At 37.6% G+C, this 23,892-nt stretch overlaps 1 protein-coding gene across 1 annotated transcript in view; it reads right to left on the reverse strand.

The window, feature by feature from the left end:
- Fgf12 (fibroblast growth factor 12) overlaps positions 1 to 22,702 on the reverse strand; it is a 339,473-nt gene extending 316,771 nt beyond the window's left edge. The window contains exon 1 of the mRNA XM_090343960.1: positions 22,597 to 22,702. Within this exon, the coding sequence (XP_090200086.1) occupies positions 22,597 to 22,687 (91 nt within the window). The 5' untranslated portion in view covers positions 22,688 to 22,702. The remainder of the gene's footprint in view (positions 1 to 22,596) is intronic.
- Positions 22,703 to 23,892: the final 1,190 nt, after the last annotated feature.

Raw genomic sequence — 23,892 nt, forward strand, 5'->3', positions numbered from 1 at the left:
CACAGACTTTCTTACCAAACAGGCTCCTAACCTTGATCTTCAGATCTCAACCTCCTAAATACCTAGCATTACAGGAGTGAGCCACCACTGCCCAACTCAGAGTCTCTGTTAACCCAATTACTGGGATGTATTTGAGCTGGATGTGGCACTCCCATAGCTATTTCTGTATTTCCTTACATGACAGGAAGGCACATGATATTCACTTTTAAAATGGGTAACCACTTGCTTAAATTCCTGATCAAATTTTCTAATCGAAAATAGTGAGAGCTAAACACCTCTATAAATACCATCCCAGAGGATCTACATGGACTATACAAGCCATTAATTAGCCCCAGTCACCGATGTGAACATCATTCTCCAAAAAGAAAATTTAAAAATAAGAAAAACAAAAACAAATATTAAGCATATTTAAAAAAATCAAACTTTCTGGAAATTAAAGAGGATATTAGGAAATGGAAACACCTCCCATGCTCATGGATAGGGAGAATCAGCATTATGAAAATGATCATATGGCCAAAATTGATATACAGTTTCAATGCAATTCCCACCAAAATCCCAAGAATATTCTTTATTAAAATAGAGAAAATAATCAAAAAATTCATATGGATCAAGAAAAGACCGAGAATATCCAAAACAATTCTACGCAAAAAGAGCAAAGCAGGTGGTATTACAACACCAGACTTCAAACTCTACTATACAGTCATAATCACAAAAACAGCATGGAACTGGCACAAAAATAGACCAGAAGATCAATGGAACAGAATTGAAGATCCAGAAATAAAACCACATACTTACAGTCTGATTATATTTGATAAAGGAGGTAGACATACACAGTACAATAAAGAAAGCCACTTCAATTATTGGTGCTGGGAAAACTGGGTGGCCACATGCAGAAACTAAAAGTTGATCCCAGCCTGTCGCCATGCACAAACATTAACTCAAAATGGATCAAAGACTTCAAAATCAGACCTGAAACTGAAAGTGCTACAGGATAGAATAGGAGAACTCATAGGCACAGGAAGATACTTCCTGAAGAGAGAGTCCCAGGGTCACAAAAGATTGCAGAGAGAATCGACAAATGGGACTACATAAAAATAAAAAAGGTTTTGTACAGCTAAAGACATACCAACTAAAATAGAAAGCCACCCAACTGGGAAAAATATTTACTTACAATTCATCAGACAAAGGCTTAATATCCAATATCTCCAGGGAACTCAAGAAACTAATCCTCCCACACCCAACAAACCAATCACTAAATGGGCAAGGGAACTAAAGAGAGACATCAAAAGGAGAGGTTAAAATGGCAGAAAAACATATGAGAAAATGTTCATCATTCATGGTCATAAGGGAAATGCAAATAAAAACAACCCTGAGATACTACCTTACCCCAATCAGGATGGTCAATATTCTCAATTCAGACAATAACAAATGCTAGCAAGGATGTGGAGAAAGGGGAATCCGATTGCACTGCTGATGAGAATGTAAACTAGACCAGCCACTCTGGAAGGCAGTTTGGAGGTTCCTCAAAAAAACAAAAATAGACCTTCCCTATGACCCAGCCATACCACTCCTGGACATCTATCCTGAGCATCACACCCAGGATATGATAAGGACACCTGCACAGCCATGTTCATACCTGCATTATTCACAATAGCCAAGTGATGGAAACAACCCAGATGCCTCACCATAGGTGAATAGATACAAAAAATGTACATATATACAATAGAGTTCTACATAGCCACCAGACAAGACAAAATAATGGCATTCATTGGTAAGTGGATTGAACTAGATCAAATCATGTTGAGTGAGATAAGCCAAGACCAAAGGAACAAAAGGTGCATGGTCTCTTTGATATGTGATCTAAACAGCTCAATACATGGAGTATTTGAGTAGAGTGACTACCCAATACTCGGATATTCCAGGTCATTGAGATGAATTTGGAAATATAAATATATCTATATAGACATATAGGTCTATGATAGGATATATATTATAGACACAAATTGATATATAGATTGATATATATCTATATCAAAGATTCAGCTTAATTTTAATTATGTTCTTAAATTTATGCACCAATGATTGCATATAGAGATTTTTTCTTAAAAACTTGTTTTTAGAACATGACATTTGACATACGATGTAAAAACTCAGAGTTAATGAAAAGTTTTCATTAGAAAGATCTGACTTTCCAATTCCATTTTCTGTTACCTCAAGCTACCCACTGTAACACCTTATATTGGATATATATATATATGGCTGCACACAACAATCATGGGAAAGCTTTTCTAGATTATACACACTGGGAACCTTTCTGACACCTGGAGATCTAATGTAGGTCAAGACAATCTGTTTCTTTAGCAAGTCTAATGTGACTCTCAGGTAGCTGTCCATGTCTGGCACTTGTTTGCTTTAGAGGGTCATTTATCCACAAATATGCCCTTCTCTCTCCTGCCACATTGACATCTTTGGTCAGCAATATATATATACTATGGTATTTATCCTATGAAGGATGCTTACATGTAATATTCCTTCATTTCCTGTAAATATTTTTCATGTTTTAGTCTTTACTCTCTCACTACCTAAATACCTGTGCACCAGCTCAAATCAATTATCCTCACCTATGTAGAAGCTGTTCACTCAGGTCTCCTATGGACTCCTCAACTGCAGAGCCAGGCGTAATGTACACCTCACTGCTATCATTCCTCCTTGCTGCTTTTATCCTCTAACTTATGAATCACCACATTGTCCTTAACTTCCTCATATCACACCATTCTCTATTTCTTTGGTAAGATTGTTGATTGATTGATTTGTGTATGTGTGTGTGTGTGTGTGTGTGTGTGTGTGTGTGTGTGTGTGTGGTACTGGGCATTGAACTCAAAGCCTCACATTTGATAGTCAGGCATTCTAACACTTGAGCCATACTCCAGTCCAGGATTTAGCTTCTAATGAATAAATTTAGGAGCAGCCAAGCTTAGTGTCTGCATTTTCTTCCAGGTATGTATTTTGTTCTTCACTGAATTCAATTCTGTAGCACTCAATCCTATCTATATACTAATAAGTCATATAAGATTCAGTCTTGACCCTCCCCTACACACCTAAATTTCAGCATGCTATTGTTATATTTTGTTGTATTCAATGCAAAATTCAGTATCTTCATCAAAGATCACTCAGCTGGCTCCTACACGGCATCTGTCTATTTCAGTCTGTTCTTAATGCAATGAATGCTATCGCAGGTGCTCCTGTCTAGTTTCCTGTGCACTGTTTAATCCTCTATCTCTCAAGCCCCACTGTCCATCAGTTATCATATTTTGTTTGTTCTGTTTTTAAATATACCCTGAATAATATTTTACATTTCATTTAACCTATTTTTACAGTAGTTCAAGCCTTTATCCAAAAATCTTATAATGATATACTAAATGGTTACTCTGTTATAGCCTGTCTTTATTTTACAGCCAGACAGAACAATTTAAAATATAACTGTCTTACTATAGCCTTGTCAATGCTCTCCAGGACTTCTCATCATCCCATGACCTCACAACTAATTCCAAAGTATTTGTTATGACCTAAAAGATCATATTCTACCATTTGGCCTCACTTTGATCCTGCCCCACCACTCTTTTTGCTCCTCTTGACTATTCCAAACTAGTTCCTTTTTTGGAACCCTTGCACTGGCTGTTCAAAGGCTGAGAGTAAGTTTTCCCTAGATATTTGCAGACTTGTTCCCTTACTACCTTTGACTCTACTAAAAAAAAATAATTCCCTCAGAGGAGACTGCTTTATCTGAAGCATTCTTCCTTTTCCACTCTCTCTCCTGAAAGTATTTATGTCTCTTCCCAGCATTTTCCTCCACCTGAATTATACTATAAGCATGCTGGTTGTTTATTTATTTATTGTTTTACTTCTGCACTAGAAAGTAAGCCCTCAAAATAGACATCATTTTTCTCACCACTGAATCCCTAGCAATTAAAAGAGCATCTGGCAAAGAGGAGGTCATCCATAAATGAAGGAATGAGTAAGTGAAAGAACAAGCAATTTCATGAGCCATGCTCCTCTTTAGCCTGTACTTCATTGCTTATTTTCACCATCAGTTAATGTGCTTTATTTCCCCCAAGCTTTTTTCTTCAGTGCTAAGTAGAAAACTAATTAAATAGAAATGGGATGACATCTTCCTTCCCAAATAAACCTCCCTGCTGATATGTGCATACACACATATCGCCATCATCACTGTTACCACCATCCCACTAATGCACATCTACCTTTTGTCTGGCACCAGTCCTGGAATATGTGGTTTTCTTGTTGTTTCTATTTTTTGTCTTACCATAGTATGGTAAGAGGATAGAATTTACCCTTATTTGCCTGAAGTCCAACACATACTAGGAACCCAATAACGGCTGTTGTGGTCTGATAGCTAGTGCTTGCAAGAGTCTTAACTGTTTATTTCCATATATGGTATGCTTTTTCTGGGCTAGTAATGTTCATCCACACACACCCAAAAGTAGCTCATCTGTTCTCTATGCCTCAGAGATAAAAGTTCCTGGAGGTTCCATGAATTAACCTTTGATACAATATATATATATATATATTTTTTTTTCCCATCAAACCCCAGTCATAGAAGTTTGCTCCAATATTGGATTCTAACATTCTGGTTACTAGTCATGGATAAAAATGAACTAAACAATCAACTGTTTTAACTTCTATCATGGTGTCCAACTTGATGCAGAATGAAAGTGTTCTATATAGGAGACAGCAATAGCACCCTCTTCAATTAGCAACATAATTTAGTAGACCAAATTGTATATTATATGGCTATCCATAGGACTCTTTATACCAAAAATGCCATCTGTGAGCAAATATACTCTATCAGGATTAAACTTTACAATATTATTCTTGATGGAGCCAAATACAATCAACCTGTACATGAGAAATTTTGAACATCACAAAGATTAAATTTTTGTCTAAGTTTCTTCCATGAGTGAATTAAAGCACCAGGCTTCAACTCAGGTCATTAATCTCCAAACACCAAGAACATCAAAATTGAAAGCCTGGGTTCAAAGATCCAGCCACTTCACTGAGGCAGAGAGCATGGAACCATCTCAAATTTACCAGACCTATGTTTCTTCATCTGCCAAATAAAAATTCATGTCCCAATCCTACAATTCCTGCTAATTCCTCAATATTAACAATTCTGTACTTGGATTCACTTACAATCTCTGTTACCTGATACCTGGTCCTTAATTGTGACAGCGAGGTTCATTGGCATTGCTGAAATCTAATCATGCCACCAATCTGCACGAGTTACGAAAATCAGTTAGTGCCAAACCTGAGCTTATAGTTCTAATAACTAACTTTGCATGCACTTGTAACTTTTTTGAGCAAGCTGGCTATGTTTAGTTATAAGGAAATTGCTAAAGCAGCCCCAGAGGCATGGAAAATAGAGCTCACACAAAACTGATCGCATTGGATATCACTGGACAATCTCAGCTCCAGCTATCTTATTTCCTTTATTGTTCTTCTGAACCCTCCAGAGTGATGCCCTTCTACTTCCTATTTGCAGTCTAGTTCCACCTCAAGCAGAAGCTGCTCCCTTTCCATGTCAAAGGTGTAGTCAGAAAGTATACTTGTTTACAATTCCTGAGAGAGAGGAGAGGAAGGTGTAACAATTAGAAGGAGATGGAGTTGAACTTCAGTGCCTTTTCAGCTTCCCTGGCCTATTGCTGCTATCACAAATCCAACCATTTACACACATTTCAGAAACATTCAAAACATTACATATGGCATATATTAAAAATATAACTATATAGCCTGGAAGGGCACAAAAAAGTCATCATAAGAACTAATCACCTGACAAGGAGTTTAAGGACATATCCTAAGGATGTTAATTCTATCAGTAGTATTTGACTACTTTGAAAATTAGTTCTGAGCCAGGCTCATTGCTCATACCTCTAATCCTAGTTACTTAGAGAAGCTGAGATCTGAAGATCATGGTTTAAAATCAGCCTAGGCAGAAACACCATGAGACTCATATCCAACTAACCAGCCAAAAGCTGGAAGTGGAGCTGTGGCTCAAGTGGCAGAGCTCCATCCTTAAAAGGAAAAAGCTAATTTCAAGCCCTAATACCAGCACAAATTTTAAAAAACAAGTTACATTATATTTTCATACATGTATATAACATACTTTAGTCATAATACTTGACTGTTTCATTTAAAATCACCTAAAATAAACACAATTTACATTTGTTTTTCAATTCTGAGTCTTAGGTCTGCCAGGATATTCTTTTCTGACCATATATTAACCTTAGAAAATATTTTGTCTTGGGGCCAGGAGTTTGGCCTAGTGATAGAATGCTTGCTTAGCATGTATGAAGACCGAGGTTCGATTTCTCGATATCACATACACAGACAAAGCCAGAAGTGGTATGGTGACTCAAGTGGCAGAGCTCTAGCCTTGCAAAAGCTCAAGGACAGGACAGTGCTCAGGCCCTGAGTTCAAGCCCCAGGACTGGCAAAAAAAAAAGAACAGAAAATATTTTATCTTCTGTTCCTTCTTGTGTCTTCCAAGTTCTAATGCCATAAGCATCACTTCCACTTGAGATCATGAAATCCAAAAGAATTGTACTTTGGAAACCAAAATAATAATGATGCAACTAGAACTACTTACTTTAATGTTTAGTGCAACTAGAATATTTCTAGCTGACAGTGAAGGAAACACATGAGCTAACAGATTCAGTTGACTGAGCCCATGCCACTAATCACAGTAGCCAATGGTAATTATCAGAGAAGTTAATCTAAACCCAAAAATACTGTGGAAAATGCATCTCTATTGTGAACATGGCATTCTGTTCTAAACCAGTGAGTGCAAATGACTGACATCTTAAATATCATTATTACTTTTATTTAGTATTACCATGCTCACCGACTGTCTTCCCTATCAAAACATACATTTTAGCACAGGTTTAATGAAGACCTATTGTTTAGCATGTAGTATGAGACTTAACAATGCTAGTTACAAAAACAAAAACACATGAACTAAGTTCTAGACCTTATATCTTTTATTTTCCAAACCTCAAATATTCAATGTTTGAAGTCATGGGAAAACCAACGAAGTTGATTTTTCTTTTTGAAATTCTTATAACTGGATCGTAATTTTTGCTCCCTAAAGTAGAGCTTAAAACTTACCTCAGTGTTGGAAATTGTTATGTTTTTAAATGGTCTCTCCAGTTGGTTACTCTACTCCTACAAATGTAAGTCAATTTCCTACATTATCCTCCAAACCTTTACCTTCTGCCACTGTTTCAACAGGTGTTCCCATGGGAGAGTCTAAGTATTTTGGTTTCATACCTTAGATATATTATAAGCTGAAACAAGTCCATGGGAAGTTTAATAATTTCTCATAATTATCTATACCCTCCCACTTGAAAATCCTTGCAAAGTACTTAGACTCTCCAGTTTTTATGGTTCAACAATGTTTAAACTGTAATGTGAATTGTGCTTGCCTTCTATATTGAGCCTCTAAATAATCTACTGACACAAGAAAGAATTAAATATTAAGCACCATGGACTACTAGGTTAAGGATCATGGACTGATGACAATATTATTGTTACATTTAATTTCCCTAAAAGCTTAGTATACAAAATCACTTTAAAGAGCATCATCCAAATATCTGTTCAAATTCATTACTCCCTCAATACCATTTTACATTATTTTATTAATAAAATCAATTTCAGAATTTTTCTTAACTTCATGAATATTATGGTGATTCATGTTTTGTGGAAATATACAATAATATTGACAAATTAAATCACCTAGACATAAACTGATTTTTTCTTTTACCAGAACGAAGGCCTATCTTAAATAATAAGAAAAAGTTCAACATATAGATAAAAATTTCACCTATATTCAAAGACTTAACACTAGTATAAGCTTTTGTCATACGTTATCAGAAAGAATATGTTGAGATAAATTGTATGAAATGGCATGCACTTGACTGTGTATGGTATCAGGAAATATAAGGAGAAAAATAAAAAATAGAAACAGTATGATGCACCTAACAATTCAGTGGGTTGAACACTCATGTATGGAATCCTCAAAATAAGACCAAACACTAAGCTCATCATTAAGCCCCATTTCCTGGATGAGGCACAGGAAAACCAAGGAACATGCTGGATCACACAGCCATGAGTGCCAGAGCCAGCACTCAGATTCCTTCTTTGTCTGCAAGCCTTTCTTCAGCCTGTACAGACCTCACCTCCCACTGTCTTCACAGTGTGTTTTTAGAGGACTTCCAGAGGCCTCTTGGACTTTATTAAAATGTGCAGACTATTGAGGTTCATTTTAAGACAACTGCTGGTTGCTTATACTTGAACTATTAGCTACTCAGAAGGTTGAAATCCAGAGGATCATGGTTTGAAGTAATTTTGAAATGAAAAGTCCACACGATTCTAACTGTAAACTAACCAACAATGGCATCTGAGGAGCAAGGTTCTAAGCTAGCTCAGCCCCAAAGGTCCATGAGACAATTATTTTCAATCAGCCATCAGAAAGCTGACTCAAGTGGTAGAACACTAGTCTTGAACAAAAAAGTACCCAGACTCTCAGTTCAAGCCCCAATACTGGAACACACACACACACACACACACACACACAGTGCTAAGATAGAAGTGTGGAAGCATGGCTCAAGTAATATAGTGGCACTGGACCCAATGTTGAAGCTCTGAGTTCAAACCCCAATAGAAGCAAAAAAAAATGTGGCAGTTTAACTCAATTTACTTCAGCTTTCCTCTTGGCATTGAACTCTTATTAATGACATGAATTCAGTTGTGTCACTTCCCATCAGTGATTAAACACAAACAAAATCTTTCTATTAAGCAACTCTACCTCCCTCAGTTTCTTCTACCATTATTACATGCAGAATATTTCACTGCCCTTCATCCCTTTATAAAAAACATAACTAAGAAGATCTTTCTCTTTTAATTGAAAATTCAAAACATTCCTTGATATGATTTATATGTGCATCATATGGTGTCCAATTTGCAAAAGTACTGGTCTTTAAACATACTAGACATTCTAGAGCCCTTTCAGCCCTCACTGTTAGGAATCACTGTCCCTCGTTTCTTTCTCATCCTATAGACCTTTCTTCTACCTGTGTCTAGTATCTCTCTCTTTCTCTCTGCCCTTCACTCTTAAGTCTAAATAACTAGTTGTACAAAAGAGAGTAGGTAAGTTCAGGGACTTTGTGGATACCATCTTGATTTATTGGATTTTCTATCAACAGATTCACTGGTGCTCCATGTTTCTTTCAATACGGTGATAAAGATGTGTTTCATATGCATGTATGGAGGTACAATAATGAAACCTGCTGAGATTGTCTTAAGAAAGAGAGAAGAAGGATGAGGAAAATTGACAGGGAGCAATCACCATGATGGGGATACAGTGTGAGTGTATATGAATGGATCACAATGCACTCTCTTATCAAGTATATGCCAACAAAACAAATAAATGTAAACAAAGAACTATTTCAACATGGAACACAGCCATGATATGTTAAGTTTTAAAAGTTTGTACAATATTAGAGGATGTAATATAATTTTTGTAAAAGTGAGAAAGTAACCAAAATGTAGACAGCAGCTATTTGGGAATGAGAACAGAGATATTTAAATATTTCTTGTTTTGCTTTTCAGTAATTTTCTATATTCTAATTGATATTTTTCAATTAATTTGTGAAGTTTTATCATTTGTTGTCAGGGTGATGTATAGAGGGATTACAGTTATATTCCATACTCCTTCCCATGTTTTTAACTCCATGTTTTTATGGATAGCCAGATATCTGATTCTAATACAAGTGACATTATTTTTGTCTCTCTTCTTTTCTAGTTCTGCACTTTAAAGCTGACTATATCACACCATTGTGCCATACCTTCCAACATGGTCAAAAACTAGAAAGGGAAGCCAGTTGTTTACTTTCTCAGTAAACAACTAAAATTTGACTAGAATATTTCTGCTGAAAACCACAGGATATATGAATTAATTTGGAAAATAGCAAAATGACTAGAAACAAAATTTGTAGAACAAGGAGTTACCAAAGTCATAAAACAAGCAAACAGAAAGGGTATTTCTGCATATACTTAAGGTAATATGAAATGCCAAAGGCCAATTTTTTTGTGGGTCATGGGGCTTGAACTTGGCCTGGACACTACCCCTGAGCTCTTCAGCTCAAGTCTACCACCCTACTCTTGAGCCAAGCCCCACTTCCCATTTTCTAGAGGTTAATTGGAGATAAGAGTCTCAGGTCCTTTTGTGCCCAGGCTGGCTCTGAACCATGACCCTCAGATGTCAGCCTCCTGAGTAGCTAAGATTACAGGCATGAGCCACCGCACCTGGCAAAAGGCCAAATTTAACTTATATCAGTTACTGAAGAAATTCAAGGGATATGTTTTCCACATAATAAATATATAAACAGTACACAGTAAAAAAGACTCATCTAGTAGAAGACATTTAAAAAGTATGTTAAATGGTCCTGGAGGACACATCAATATTACTAAGATACATGCCTTTGAAAGCCACACACTATTCTTTTACATTCCATTTAATTCTTGATCCACAAAAATGGTGCTTCTGCCTTTTCCAGAATATTGGGAAGACAGTTTCTACCATTCTTTTCACCCTTCCTCTTCTTTCCAAGGAAGGGGGAAGCTAGCTATCTGATTGTGAGCTCAGCAGGCATGACTCAGCCTCTGATGGATTCTCTCTCTGTAGATTTCCTATTCATGGACTGGATACTTTTTTGGGCCTCGAGGTAGGCACATAAATTTTCCTTTTTGTGAATGTGGAGTCCAAATATTTCTGTCTCGATTGCAAGGACTCAGCATGGATGAGGCTGAAATTCTCAGCAGATAGGTCCACGCAGAAAACTCAAACCCTCTCCATAGTGAGTTGTATTGATTAAGAGGTACATTATGAACAAAACCTTTAAAATTTAACCCAATCATTCTCTCACACAGTAATCCAATAATCTAATAAGAAAGTTCATGAATTTAATATTCATCTGCTTGACAACTTTGACTATTTTGCTAATTGAATTTGAACTCAATATTATGAACAGAGGTAATATGAAGGAGGATGAGGAAGTTATTACTTGTGCCTTTCCCCAAGAATCAGCACTTGAGAATTTCTGCACAAGGATATGTATCACAAAAATATCTCAAGTCACAAAAGCATGTATATACGTTAACTATATAATAATAGTGAGCAAGGTAGTAATTTTATCACAGACATAAGATGATATTGCCTTAAATAATTTTTTTGTCAGCCTTAGGGCCTGAACTCTGGGTCTGAGCATTATCTCTGAGTTTCTTTTGTTCAAAGCTAGCACTCTACCACTTAAGTCACGGTGCCACTTCCTCTTTTTGTGTTTATTTGGTACTAAGAAATCAAATCGAGGGCTTTATGCATGCTAGGCAAATACTCAACCACTAACCCACATTCGCAGCATCCCCCTTAAATAATTTAAAATCATCTTTAAGAGAATCTTGCATAAAATATTAAATTCTATAGTATTTTTTCTTTTCCTTTTTATTATTTTGGTCAATCATGGGGCTTGAACTCTGGGCCTGAGTGCTGTCCCCGAGCTCTTCAGCTCAAGACTAGCACTCTATCACTTGAGCCACAGTGCCACTTTCAAATTCTATAGTATTTTTAATATAGATAAATTAAAAACACAATAATTCCACACCTAGCTACACGTTGATTAATATGTTGTATACAAATCACTGATTACATCACAGAAATACAAATTCCTGATTCCACTGCCTAGAAAGAATCTCTTTCCAAGAACCATTACAAACAAATTCTTTCAAAAAAATGTTTGGAAGAAAATATATTTTCAACTGTTTTGTCTATCAATTTCCGTATCTAGAATAAATGTTTTATACCATAGGGGAAATACAGGTAAGATATTATTTTTCTTTTTTATTGTATTTTATTGTCGGAGTAATATTTAGAGCAGTTAAAGTACATTTGTCAGGTAGTGGGTACATTACTTCTTGACCAGTTACCCCTTAAGACACTGTTTTTCTATGGTAACTTGTGTTGTAAACATTCATACACATAGAATGAAAGCAGTTATACATTGGTTGTGATTTTATAAGCTATTTTCTTATTGTATGGATTTTTCAATGGTCCATTTCGTCCTAGGAACAGAAAAACAAATGCATAATCTGAAGCACATATCCATAGGTTATTAGAAAAGGAGCACATTTTCAAAATATTTCAAATAACCTAGGCCTACATGAAAATCTCCCATCTCTAAACATTCACTGTTAAACTACTATTGGTCAATTGTTCTACCACTAACAGTTTGGAATTCATTTTAAGTATGAGCTCACTAAAAACATACATATACTCACACACATATCTTAAAAGATGGATATACATGTGCTTCAATGTAAAGCTTATTAGGATGAAAGAAATAAATGTCTGTAGATATGTAAATACTTTACTAGAGAAGCCGAAGTTTTACAATGTGCTACATATAACTGTAAGGAGTGATACACTATTCTACCAACCAAGACTCATAAGCCAAAAGGCCAAAGATACTGATTGATGATTTTATTTTCCATATAGAAACTGTTTGAAAAAAATGTAATTTTAGGATTGCATCTGACTTCTCACCACACCCAAATATTCCCATGCTGCTTATGAACATAGGATTGTGGCTAGGTCAGCACAAATACCTGCTCACAATCTCCTGGCCTTGGCCTTTGAATAGCTGGAGCCCTAGGTATGTCCCCTCTCTCCAGCCAATGTGTTGTTCTTCAGAGTGTCCCAATGGGTTGGGGTGAGGAGGTAGTCAGTCTGGGGTGGAGACTAGTTCAATGAAGACAATACTTTACTGCATACCCACAACTTCCGGAGTGTCAAGGTCAGACACTGAGCCAATACTGCAATTCAACTCACTGGTTCTCAACTTCCTCCACGTTAAGCAAATAATTAGAGCCTTAGAAAATGATGCAGCTAGCAACAACCCCTCTCCCCTCAAAAAAAAAAAAAGATTCATTTTGTACCACTAAGTTTTATTTAAAGACCAGGCAATCGCATCCCAGCTGGCTTCATTGAAGCAACAACGTGGGCAATTAGCAACACCAACTGCAATGCTATCATTGCTATAAACAGTAATGAGTGAAGGGGGTGGAATGGTACGCAAAGCTTATGTATAAACAAGAAAAATCATTTCAGTAAGGGAGACTGTCCTGGAAGATTCAATGTCTTTCTAATTTAGTAGCGTCAAATGTCCTGTGTTTAATGACATTTGCCATGTTACACCTGCAACAGGGTGCGATGGAACTACCAGGGCACAAAGGATAGCAATTGTCTCTACCAAGTCAAACAAAGCAAAGTATTTTGTGGTTTTGGTCCATTCCCTAGAAATGGAGGGAGCATATCTGTCAGTACTCTAACTGGTATCTGAACAGAATTTACACCAATATAAAAAGCTGATGTAGTGTAAGTATCTGGGAATAAATAAGGGCAGAGAAGTATAATCTAGATAACAAGCCAGGATGCTTGAACATGCCAACTGCTAAGTAAGCTTGAATTGAGCTGCAAGATCATTTCCCGTGTAAAAAAAAATGAAGTTGTTTATATGTTCATCTTACTTTTATTCAAACACATTCTTCTGGTAAAATGCAGAGATATGGTCTTTTGTCTTCCTACTATCATTTTCAATAACTCAGCACATCCTTTTGAACTCTTAGGATACTTTTCAAGTTCAGAAGGATTATTGGGAATCTGGAATCCCATTCATTTTTCTTTTCTTGACACGATTTGTAACACTAAATGTCAAATTAGGTAAATGCATTTTTCAGTGAAGTAAACTGAGTCTCCCAACTTCCCTTTATTAAATACTTCATCCTGTCTTCTACTATACTTTTATTTGTAAGAATCTATTTTTCCTTTGTAGGTGATTGATCCCTTCTCCCTGGCTGCCTTTAGGATCCTTCCTTTGTCTCTATTGATCCAGTTTGGATTATAATGTGGTGGTGGGATGTTCTTTTTTGGTCAGGTCTGTTTGGGGTTCTAAAAGCTTCTTGTATCTGGATGGGCCTGCCCTTCTGGATATTTGGGAAGTTCTCTGAGATGATTCCCTGAAGTATATTTCCAATACCATTGACCTCTTTCTCCAGACCCTCCTCAATACCAATTAGCCTTAAATTAGGCTTCCTAATTGCATCTTGGACCTCCTGAAGCGCTCTCTCATATTTCCTAGATTTGAATTGACTCATTTTCTGTTCTTTCTCTATAACAACTAAATTATCTTCAGCCCCAGGAAATTCTCTCTTCTGCTTTGTCTAACCTGCTATCAAAGCTATCTACTTTATTCTTCATCTCCCTTGCTTCGAATTGCTCATTTTTGATGCCTTGCATCTCTTGTTTTAGATCATGTATGGATTTCTTTAACTCCTTGACTTCCATTTGAGTGGTTAGCTCAGTAGCTTTATTTTCTGTGGACATTTGCTGGAGTTCGGTCACCTTTTTGTTTGTTTATTCTATGAATTCATCCATTTTTCTTTGAAAAACCTTTATTGTGGCCTCCTTTATGGCTTCTCCTTTTTCATATATCACCTTATTTATGGGTTCCTCTTGTTTAGCTATGGCTTCCTCCCTTATCTCTTTCTTTATATTTTCACACTTGCATACTAAATCTACTAGCACAACAATGTTCATTGCAGCACAATTTACCATAGCAAAGATATGGAACCAATCCAGATTTCCGTCAGTTGATGAGTGGATCAACAAAATGTGGTATTTATACACAATGGAATTCTATGCTGCTGTCAGAAAGAACAACATCTCCCCATTTGTAAGGAAATAGAAAGACTTAGAAAAAATCATATTAAGTGAAGTAAGCCAGACTCAAAGGAACATAGGCTCAATGGCTTCCCTCATCTGCCATAATCAGTAGAAACCTTGGACTCTTCCTGCAGAGATTTACAATAGAGCAAAACCTAGATACATAAGGCCATACAGTATGGCGCTAAATGAAAGGACCTCTAGGATATAGAAACAAAAGCCATATAATGAGTGATTGTTGTCCTTAATGTACTATGTTATTGCTCATCTCTTTTGCTGCCCCTTGGTTATCTCATATTGTTATAGTATTTCACTTTGCTATCTGATATATTGGATATACGTGTATTTGGTTATTTGAAATTGGATAGGAAAGGGGGGAAAATAAGATGAGGGTGGGGGTGGGGGGGAGGGAAATGGGGACAAGACTTGAGAAAGGGTATCAATGTATGTGATGTAATGCACCTTCCATCTGGCGAATGTTATGTAACCCTTCTATTAATTATAATAAAAATTATATGAAAAAAAAGAATCTTTCTTTCAAATGGGGCTATGGCTCAAGGGGTAGGGTGATAGCCTTGAGCTGAAGAGCCCAAGGTCCAGAGTTCAAGCCCCATTACAGACAAAAAAGAAAAGAAAAGAATGTATCTTTCTCCTGGATACTCCCATGCAACACAGAACCTAGAATTCAATCATTCCTCAAGAATTTTTGCTGAATTGAAATATGGCCAGTCCTTTCATTGGCATACCCTTGGGTAGAAAAGTACAGATGGAAAGGAGAAGTCCCTTTGGAGAAAATAGCTATCATGATGCAAGTACTCAAGACTTTGGGGAAACCGGTTCTTGATTCATCTCTCAGAGTCTGACAAATACACTCCTAGTTTTAGGACTCAAATTGAGAGCATTTAGCCCAATCCCTTCCCCCATATAGTGCTGCCCTGGTTTTTGTTCCCGGTGCACACATTCTTAGTTGATAACACTGAAGAAGAAAAGCAGTGTCTACTTACCTCATCCTTTGTCTGGTAATAGTACAGTAGTGATGATAACTACAAGGTGGTCACAGATTTTGAGGAATAAAACTAGTTCCTACTTACACGGATGTGACTGAAGGCATCAAATGCTAATATGTACCTTTTAGAGTAAGAAGAAACAAACAACTCAATCCTTACAATCCTGTCGATTAAATTACAGCATTGGACAGATGATGCCAAAGTATGGGGAAAATAAGGGTTGAGATTCATTACATCTCTGGTATAGAGGTGAATGTCATTTAGAGAACAATGTATCAGCTAGCCTAAAGACATACAGTAACTTACATGAAGACTGATAACATACCTAAACTAATTGGTAAAACACTATGAGTGGAAATCAGTTATCTAGTCATTATGTACAATACAGAAGAGAAAACATAACTTATAGCTTGTATTACATTTTATGATTTTAAGCAATGCTGTTCTGATATATTAATCAGAACAATACAGATAACAAGCTACATTTACAGATTAATTACATCCAAAAAGCATTAATTTCTCATAGAACTCTCTTGATTACTGATAAGGATTGTGTTCTGGACTACTAAGGCTTTCATGTGGAAATGTCACTTTTGCTCACAATTCATTTGCCAGTGCAAATCAAATCATATGCTTACATTTGGCTACAAAGGAATGAGATAATAATATCCATCAATATCCCCAAAAGAGAGAACCCAAAACACTGGATGAAAAGTGATCATGACATCTCTATAGTGAGAGAGTGAACACTGTCTTTTTTTTTAATGGTTGAAAGATGTGAATAGAAACCTCAACAAATAAAATGCATAGGTGACGAGCAAGCATATGCAAAGATATTCAATTGAAGATGCCCTTAGGGGATTGCAAATTAAAACCACCATACACTGATTACAGTATCTAAAACTTCAACATACTCTGGGCTAGGGTATGGAGTACCAACAATATGTATTTATGTATTAAGCCAGAGTGTAGCCACTTTGGAAGACAGTTTGACAGTTTCTTAGAAAAGTTAGCTCACTTTTGCTATACAATTCTACAATTGAGCCCATAAATATCTACTCAAATACACTAAAATTTTATGTCCCCACAAAACATGCATATTGATGTCTAGGTATAATATAGAAACATGATTTTCAAATCTCAAAATAGCCAAAATTTAGTAGCTATATAGCTAAATAAATGAATAAACAACCCCTTAGTAAGTATAAAGATACATGAGTTGTGGTATATCCAGGCAGTGGAATATTTACTCAACATTAAATGAACTCATAATCACTGAAAAAATGGAAGAAACATAAATACACATTACTGAATGAAAACCTTAACTGTATTACTTCAACTGCATGGCAATCTACAAAGAGCAAAACAATGAAAATAATTTTTTGAATGAGTGTTTTCTGTAAGGGAGGAAGAGATGAATAGGTTGAGTGTAGAAGATATTTTAAGGTAGAGGAAATACTCTATGTGATAGAATAATGATGGATATATGCCATTGTACATATATCCAAACCTAGAGAATGGGTAATATACTAGCAGCAAGTCCTATTGTAAACTGTGGATTCAATTTCCCTTGTGTCAACATAGTTTTGTGTGTTTTAACAATTGTACCAAATTGATAATGATTGTTGACAGCTGGGGCAATACAAATTCCCTAGGACACCTCTGCACCTCTGAATTCTACCCTAAGTCTACCCTAAGAACTACTCTTAAAATTATCTATGTAATAAGGCCATATAATGTGAAGCTAATTGAAAGGACCTCCAGGATATTGAAACAAAAGCCATATAATGAATGATTGTTGTCCTTAATGTACTATGTTGTCTCTCATCTCCTTTGCTGTCCCTTGGGTATCTCATATTGGTATAGTGTCTCACTTTGTTATCTGATATATTGAATTTATTTGTATTTGGATATTTGAAATTTGATAGGGAAGGGGGGAAAACCAAGATGGGTGGGGAGGTGTGGGGGAGGGAGGGAAATGGGTACCAAGACATGTGAAAGGGTATCAATGTATGTGAATTAATGCACCTTCTATCTGGCAAATATCATGTAACCCTTTTACTAATTACAATAAAAAAAAGAAAAAAATTATCTATGTAAAAGTACACATAATAAGAGCTTGCAATATTACACAAATGATTGAAAATAAACTTTTTATGTTTCTGTCATTTACATTGAAATTCTCACATACTCAACTAAAAGTATTTTTGAAAATAAAATTCATAAGAAAGAGGTACATTTAGTAGCTCATTCGTTTTAGTCATTGGAATAGCATTTGAAATATGGAAGGATTAAAACTTAAAGCATAAAATATAGCTCAAAAAAAGATCCCACGACAGAGATGATCACCATGAACAAAACAAGCCATTTCTCTTCAGTTTACCAAGTTTTCTAAGACTGGATAATTGAAAGCAATTAGTTGCATAGTTGAATCACTCATATTTCAGAATTAAACACAGGAAGCTGAATACATATCCTCTAACAGTTGACTTTATCATTCAGTTTTTTTGTTTGGTAAGTGTTCTTTTTTTTTTCAGTCATAGGGATGTAACAAGGTCTCATACACACGAGGCAAGTACTCCACCCTAAAGCTATATTTGCCCATTCCAGCTCATTGGTAGATGTCCGAAGATTGAATATAATAAATATATTATTCTTACTTATTCCAGTTCGGAAGTCACCTATTGTTTACATATTAGAAGAAATGTGAAAGAGATTGAAGGGTGCTATGGGAATTTCAGGTGAAGATGGAGTGGTGCTTTAAAGTCTTCTCAAGTCCCTTATCAATTGTTCCATTCTGGGAAATGAGATAAAAAATAATAAACATTTTGTGAACAAATATTAGAGTTTTGGATTCATTTTACTATCTTGTAGAACAATTATAGCCATTAGCTGTGTATGTGCCTGATTTAACCTGACAGTGTGTAGCTTTGCCTTGGATATTTGAGTTGTACTTGAAGCCATTGGTGTGGATGAGTTTTGGTTATTTTATTTAATTCATATTGCCTTGTATTTGGAGAGGTTCTCACATTCTACCAGGTGGTCTCAAAAACTTGCAATCATCCTTCCTGAACCTTTATGAGTACTAAACTTAGACACCCCTTACACATCCAGGCTAATTATTTATTAGAACTGATCGATGAATTATCTTTGCCCAAACATTTTAATTCTCTATCAAGAACATGTGATGTGATGGTTTAACTCCATCTTTAGATATCTGATAGTCCTCCATAATGCCAGGCTGAAAAGTCCCTAGCTTTCTGAATTCCACAGAAGAGCTACAGCTATACGGAACATGCATGATTTCCTAGGATAACATAACAGAACAGAACTAGGCAACCAGAAAATGCATATGTGTCTGTGTATGTGCATGTGCACACACACACACATGTCTATAAGTATTTGTTATGCTACCATGCATAACCTCCTAGAAAATGTTGCCCCTTCTTCCAAGTTGAGATCTGTCTCAGTTTTCCCAGGAACCTACTTGTTACAAGAACTGCAATCTCTTTTCTACAATAGTAGAATCCCTTTAGACCAAAGTGATGAGAAACCTGAAATCTCATCCTCTGATGGAATACTGCTGGATTCCCCTCACTACATATAGACATGAATGAGAGCAGGCATAATTATGCTACTTTAATTCTGCACTTCTCTGAGCCTGTTTCTTAGTGAAGGTCTTCTCACTTGAGAAAAAAATAACCCTTCTTATTCTTTCTTTGTACTAAAAATTTCATATTTCATGTCATACTCTTGACATGATTGTTTAGAATTCTAAACTTCTACTCTGTTTTTTTAAAGAATGGATTCCACATGCTTTAAGAAAATCATTTCATCTTGACAAATGAAAAAAAAAACAAGGACCACGAGAGACTGGAAATCTAACTTTATATAACTGACAAAACTCTGTCTAGCATCTCATTCCAAGTGATATTTCCTGTTATCTCCATCCTACTGAAGTATAAAGGATTTATAATGTGATACATTAGGTAAACTAAACAAGGCACTCCATTTGATAATAAATAAAAGAGACATGAGTAGTAAAATACTCTAATAATGCCCAAAAGCTAAAAAATGCTTGTATTTTCCTAGCTCCATTAATTTGGAAAAATTTAAAGAGAACATGGAAATATTCACCATTCTAAAATCTCAGCATGTGTTAGTAGACTCAGCCACAAAAAAACATATCATATCCATCTAGATTCCTTAGTTTATCGTAACTTGTAAAAGCAAGGATGGCTAGTATGAAACTGTTATTGTACGTTGACATTATTCAAAATATTATTGTGTTCTTTAGAGCAATAATTTTAAATTACAGTATTTCATTGTATATTTCTTTTATGCAAATTCACTTAGTGAAAAATTTCTGAAGTCTAAGCCCCAATTTTTGTGTGAACACTGAATATACTAATACTCTATGCTAAGGTATTCTGTAATCAGTCTAATGTCAAAAGCCCCATGAAATAAATTATTTGCAAGCAGAATACAATAAAAATGCAATAACAGCAATATCTAAGATATTTTAAACATGTTATATATCACAGGCTTAAAGCCCTTATACTAGTGCCTCTAATCTCATAATGCTATTAAATCTTTAGCTATCATTAATTCCCCTAATATTTGCAATAACCTGTGATGTTAGTACTAATATCATAGTTTAGATTTATGCATATATTGAGAAACAGTGAGCTTATATTAGTGACATATTCCACAATTCTAACAAGGCTGTGTAATTACAGACACAGTCTCTTGTTAACTACATAGTATTTATGTCTGTGGGCAGGATATGAAAAAGATCTTCATCTTACCTATTTGGGATGTATCACCTTACAAGAGTTTCTCTAGAGAGATAGTTCCCCAAAATAGAATGCCTACTTCACTAAATAACAATACTTATATAGAGAAAGCACCACAATTTTAATATGACAGGTAGTAAATCAAGTGCAGACTTATACACAGGAACAAGGCTAGAGCTATCATTTCCACATTTTTAGATGTAATTCATGAGTTTTGAGATTTATGGTGACTTGTTGAGACTGCCTTGTAATTAGATAACTTAATTATACCTCACATGGTTCCAAAAACCTATGCTACAATCACATAGGTGACCCATTCCATTTTGATCTATTACTATTTGGAAAACTGACCTTGTATGATAACTGAAGATCTTACCTACTTTTCATGAGGAAAGGTTCTAATTTATTATATGCCATGCACATTTTTAGTTTTCTCACCTCTGAGAAACACATATCCAAATTTGTTTCCCAAGAAACACATATGTATATATGAAATAATAATAGCACACACATATCTCTTGGCTGCCTGAACATATGTATTGTCAAAACATAAAGCTTTCACGTGAAGACTCTTAGTTGAGGAAGAAGTGTTAAGACATTTTTAGCACCTACAAATATGATAGCAAAGCAAATGGAACATCCAAATAAACTCCTAAATTACACAGAAGCAAGAGATTTCATTGCTATTGCATTTCAAAAGTGTGTTCTCAAACTTTACATATAATTAAAATACCTGATTTAAAATTAACTAATTTGTAATAGTTTTAACTTCATCCTGACTGGTGACTAAACCAGAAAGTCACAGCTTTAGAAATGATGAATGAAACCTATATATATATATATATACATATATATATATATATTCTAACCTATCCAAATATAAATTTCATGGTGCTAGAACAGAGTGAAAAATAGGTACCATTACCCAATGAATCAGATGCCCCAAAATAACACATGAAGTTTCAAATAGAAATCTGATTATAATGTTGTTGAATTGAATATTAAAGTTATTAGGAATTTGGTATCAAAATTTCTGATAGGTATACTTATTGAGACAGTGCAGCTAGACACAGTACAGTGCCCTTTCTTCCTTCTTACATCCCACCCCAATCAAAAAGAAAAAGAAATCCAGGAAGAAAGCACATACACTGAATTAACACTTACAAAATGAACAAAATAAATGCTTTCAAGGGAACTTACGTCTTTAAAATGCCATGGAACCACACATCATTTTGCAAGGCTTCAGCAAATCAAACTCATTTAATTTGGTTTTAGTTCGGTGAGCTTTTATCCTATTTTTTCCCACTAAATTTGAAATGATTTCTCTACATAGCACAGGCCAGTCAGGCGGCTCTTTCCTTTCCTTCCTGAGCCTTCCCGGTGATGGTTAAGCTTGTAGTTGGTAGGGAGTCTCCCGTTTCAGCACCAAGGACAGAAATCGCTTGATCTCCCAGGAATAAGAACCCCCCAAGGAATGCCAGATGTCTACTTCTCAGAGGAAGCCAGGAAAAAAAAAAAAAAGACAAGCTACCTGCCTGGCCTGCCACCTGTTTAAAAGTGCCCTCCCTGCCCCGCGGAACGCACCTGTAACTCGTCGGCAGAGACCCTAAACAACTCCAAGTCTGCCGCCGCCCTGGCGCATCACAAGGAGAGGCGCGAGGGGCGGTGTGAAAGCAGAAGCGGGTCACTGGCTGCCAGGGACTGAGGGCTCCAGCTACCGAGAGTGAGAAGTGGCAATGACTTGAGAGAGAGAGAGAGAGAGAGAGAGAGAGAGAGAGAGAGAGAGAGAGAGAGAGAGAGAGAGAGAGAGAGAGAGAGAGAGACGCTGAGGCCCTTGCTTCGCCCCAGTAAGGAAACGCCTCCCCCCCCTCACAGCCGGAGGGTTGGGGGGTAGGCGCACGGGTAAGGAGGGGACAGGGGGGCTTTGCAGTGTTTCATCGCTCACCACTTAGGCTGTCGCTGGACCTCAGGCTCCTTCCACAGAGACACTGCAGCATATGCACTCCTTTCTTCAGAGAAAGCCCAAGAATCCTCATGGAGAGGCGCGCGTGTGGGGTTCGGCCACTCCCCGCCCACCTCCGCTAATTGTCCAACCAAAAGGCCGCCTCTCCTTGGAAGCCGGGGCCCAAGTCCATGGCGCGCGCGTCCCAGGTGCAGGGTAGCTGGCACATGGGTCGCGAAGGAGCCAGGGCTCAGGGCAGGAGCGCAGCGGGCGCAGCGACCAGGGCGGCGGGGAGAAGGAAGTGGCGCTTCTGGGGGCGGGGGGGACAGCCCTCCCGGGAGCCTGAGGCCCTGCCTGCCACTCCTCAGTGGGATCCAACGCGACACTTTGGGACTTTCCGAAGGAGGGAGGGCGAGGGACCAGGCTGCGCGGAGGACGTCACCCTGGATCTGTGCCTCCTTCCAGTGCCCGGGGCCGGATGGAAAGGCCGGGCGCTGATGCGGGACTCGTGCTCTCCACGTCCGATCGGGAGTCCCGGACGTCCGCCTGCCTCAGTGTCCCCACGGGCGGCCTCTGAAGGGGATTGGCGGGGTCGGGGCTGAGTGGCTGCGCCCGCCGGAAGGCTGCGCTCCCTCGGGCCGCTGGCGGGGCCAGGGCGACTCCAGCGTGGGAATCCAGCGGAAGAGAAGCGCCCGCAGGAAAGGCTGGACCCTGGAGGCTGGGAGCGTCAGAAGCCACTGCCACTCTGGGGACTTGAGGGGGGCCGGGGAGGGGGAGGGAAAGGAAGCAAAGGCTGTGGGGTCTGATGGAGAAAGCGCTAGGGTGCGGAAAAGAAAGAAGAAAGTGGGGTTCGGGCTAAGCCGAGCTTGGATACACACATCTGCATACCTGGATATTCTCCATGGGGCCCTGCGACCTTGGGTAAGTCACTTTCCACCTCCATGAATGCAGAGGGGAAGGGGACGGAGAAATAAAGGACTGGCAACTTCTTCTCTATAGTTTGTCCCCTGCTTCCCCGTCTGCTGGGGCTGGGCGGGTGGGGGGTGGGGAATGACCAGCATAGGTTCAGAGGGATGTGGGGTTCAGAAGAAAAACGCCAGCAGGAACGGAAGAGCCAACAACAGTGCTTCGCTTTGATGCTGTTGTATTGGGGTATTCTGTGTATTCTGGTGAGGCTCTGCCTAGACCAGCAGGCTCACCTAGGGTGTCTCCTAGAGGTTTCAGGGCTGGATGGTGTTGCCTTCTCTCCTCCTCCCCTCCACCCCAGCCCACTGTGACACTGTGGGTCACCTCGCCCCC

The sequence above is a fragment of the Megascapheus bottae genome, chromosome 1 (assembly GCF_031878675.1).
Source record: "Megascapheus bottae isolate mThoBot1 chromosome 1, mThoBot2.hap1, whole genome shotgun sequence".
Classification (NCBI taxonomy): Eukaryota; Metazoa; Chordata; class Mammalia; order Rodentia; family Geomyidae; genus Megascapheus; species Megascapheus bottae.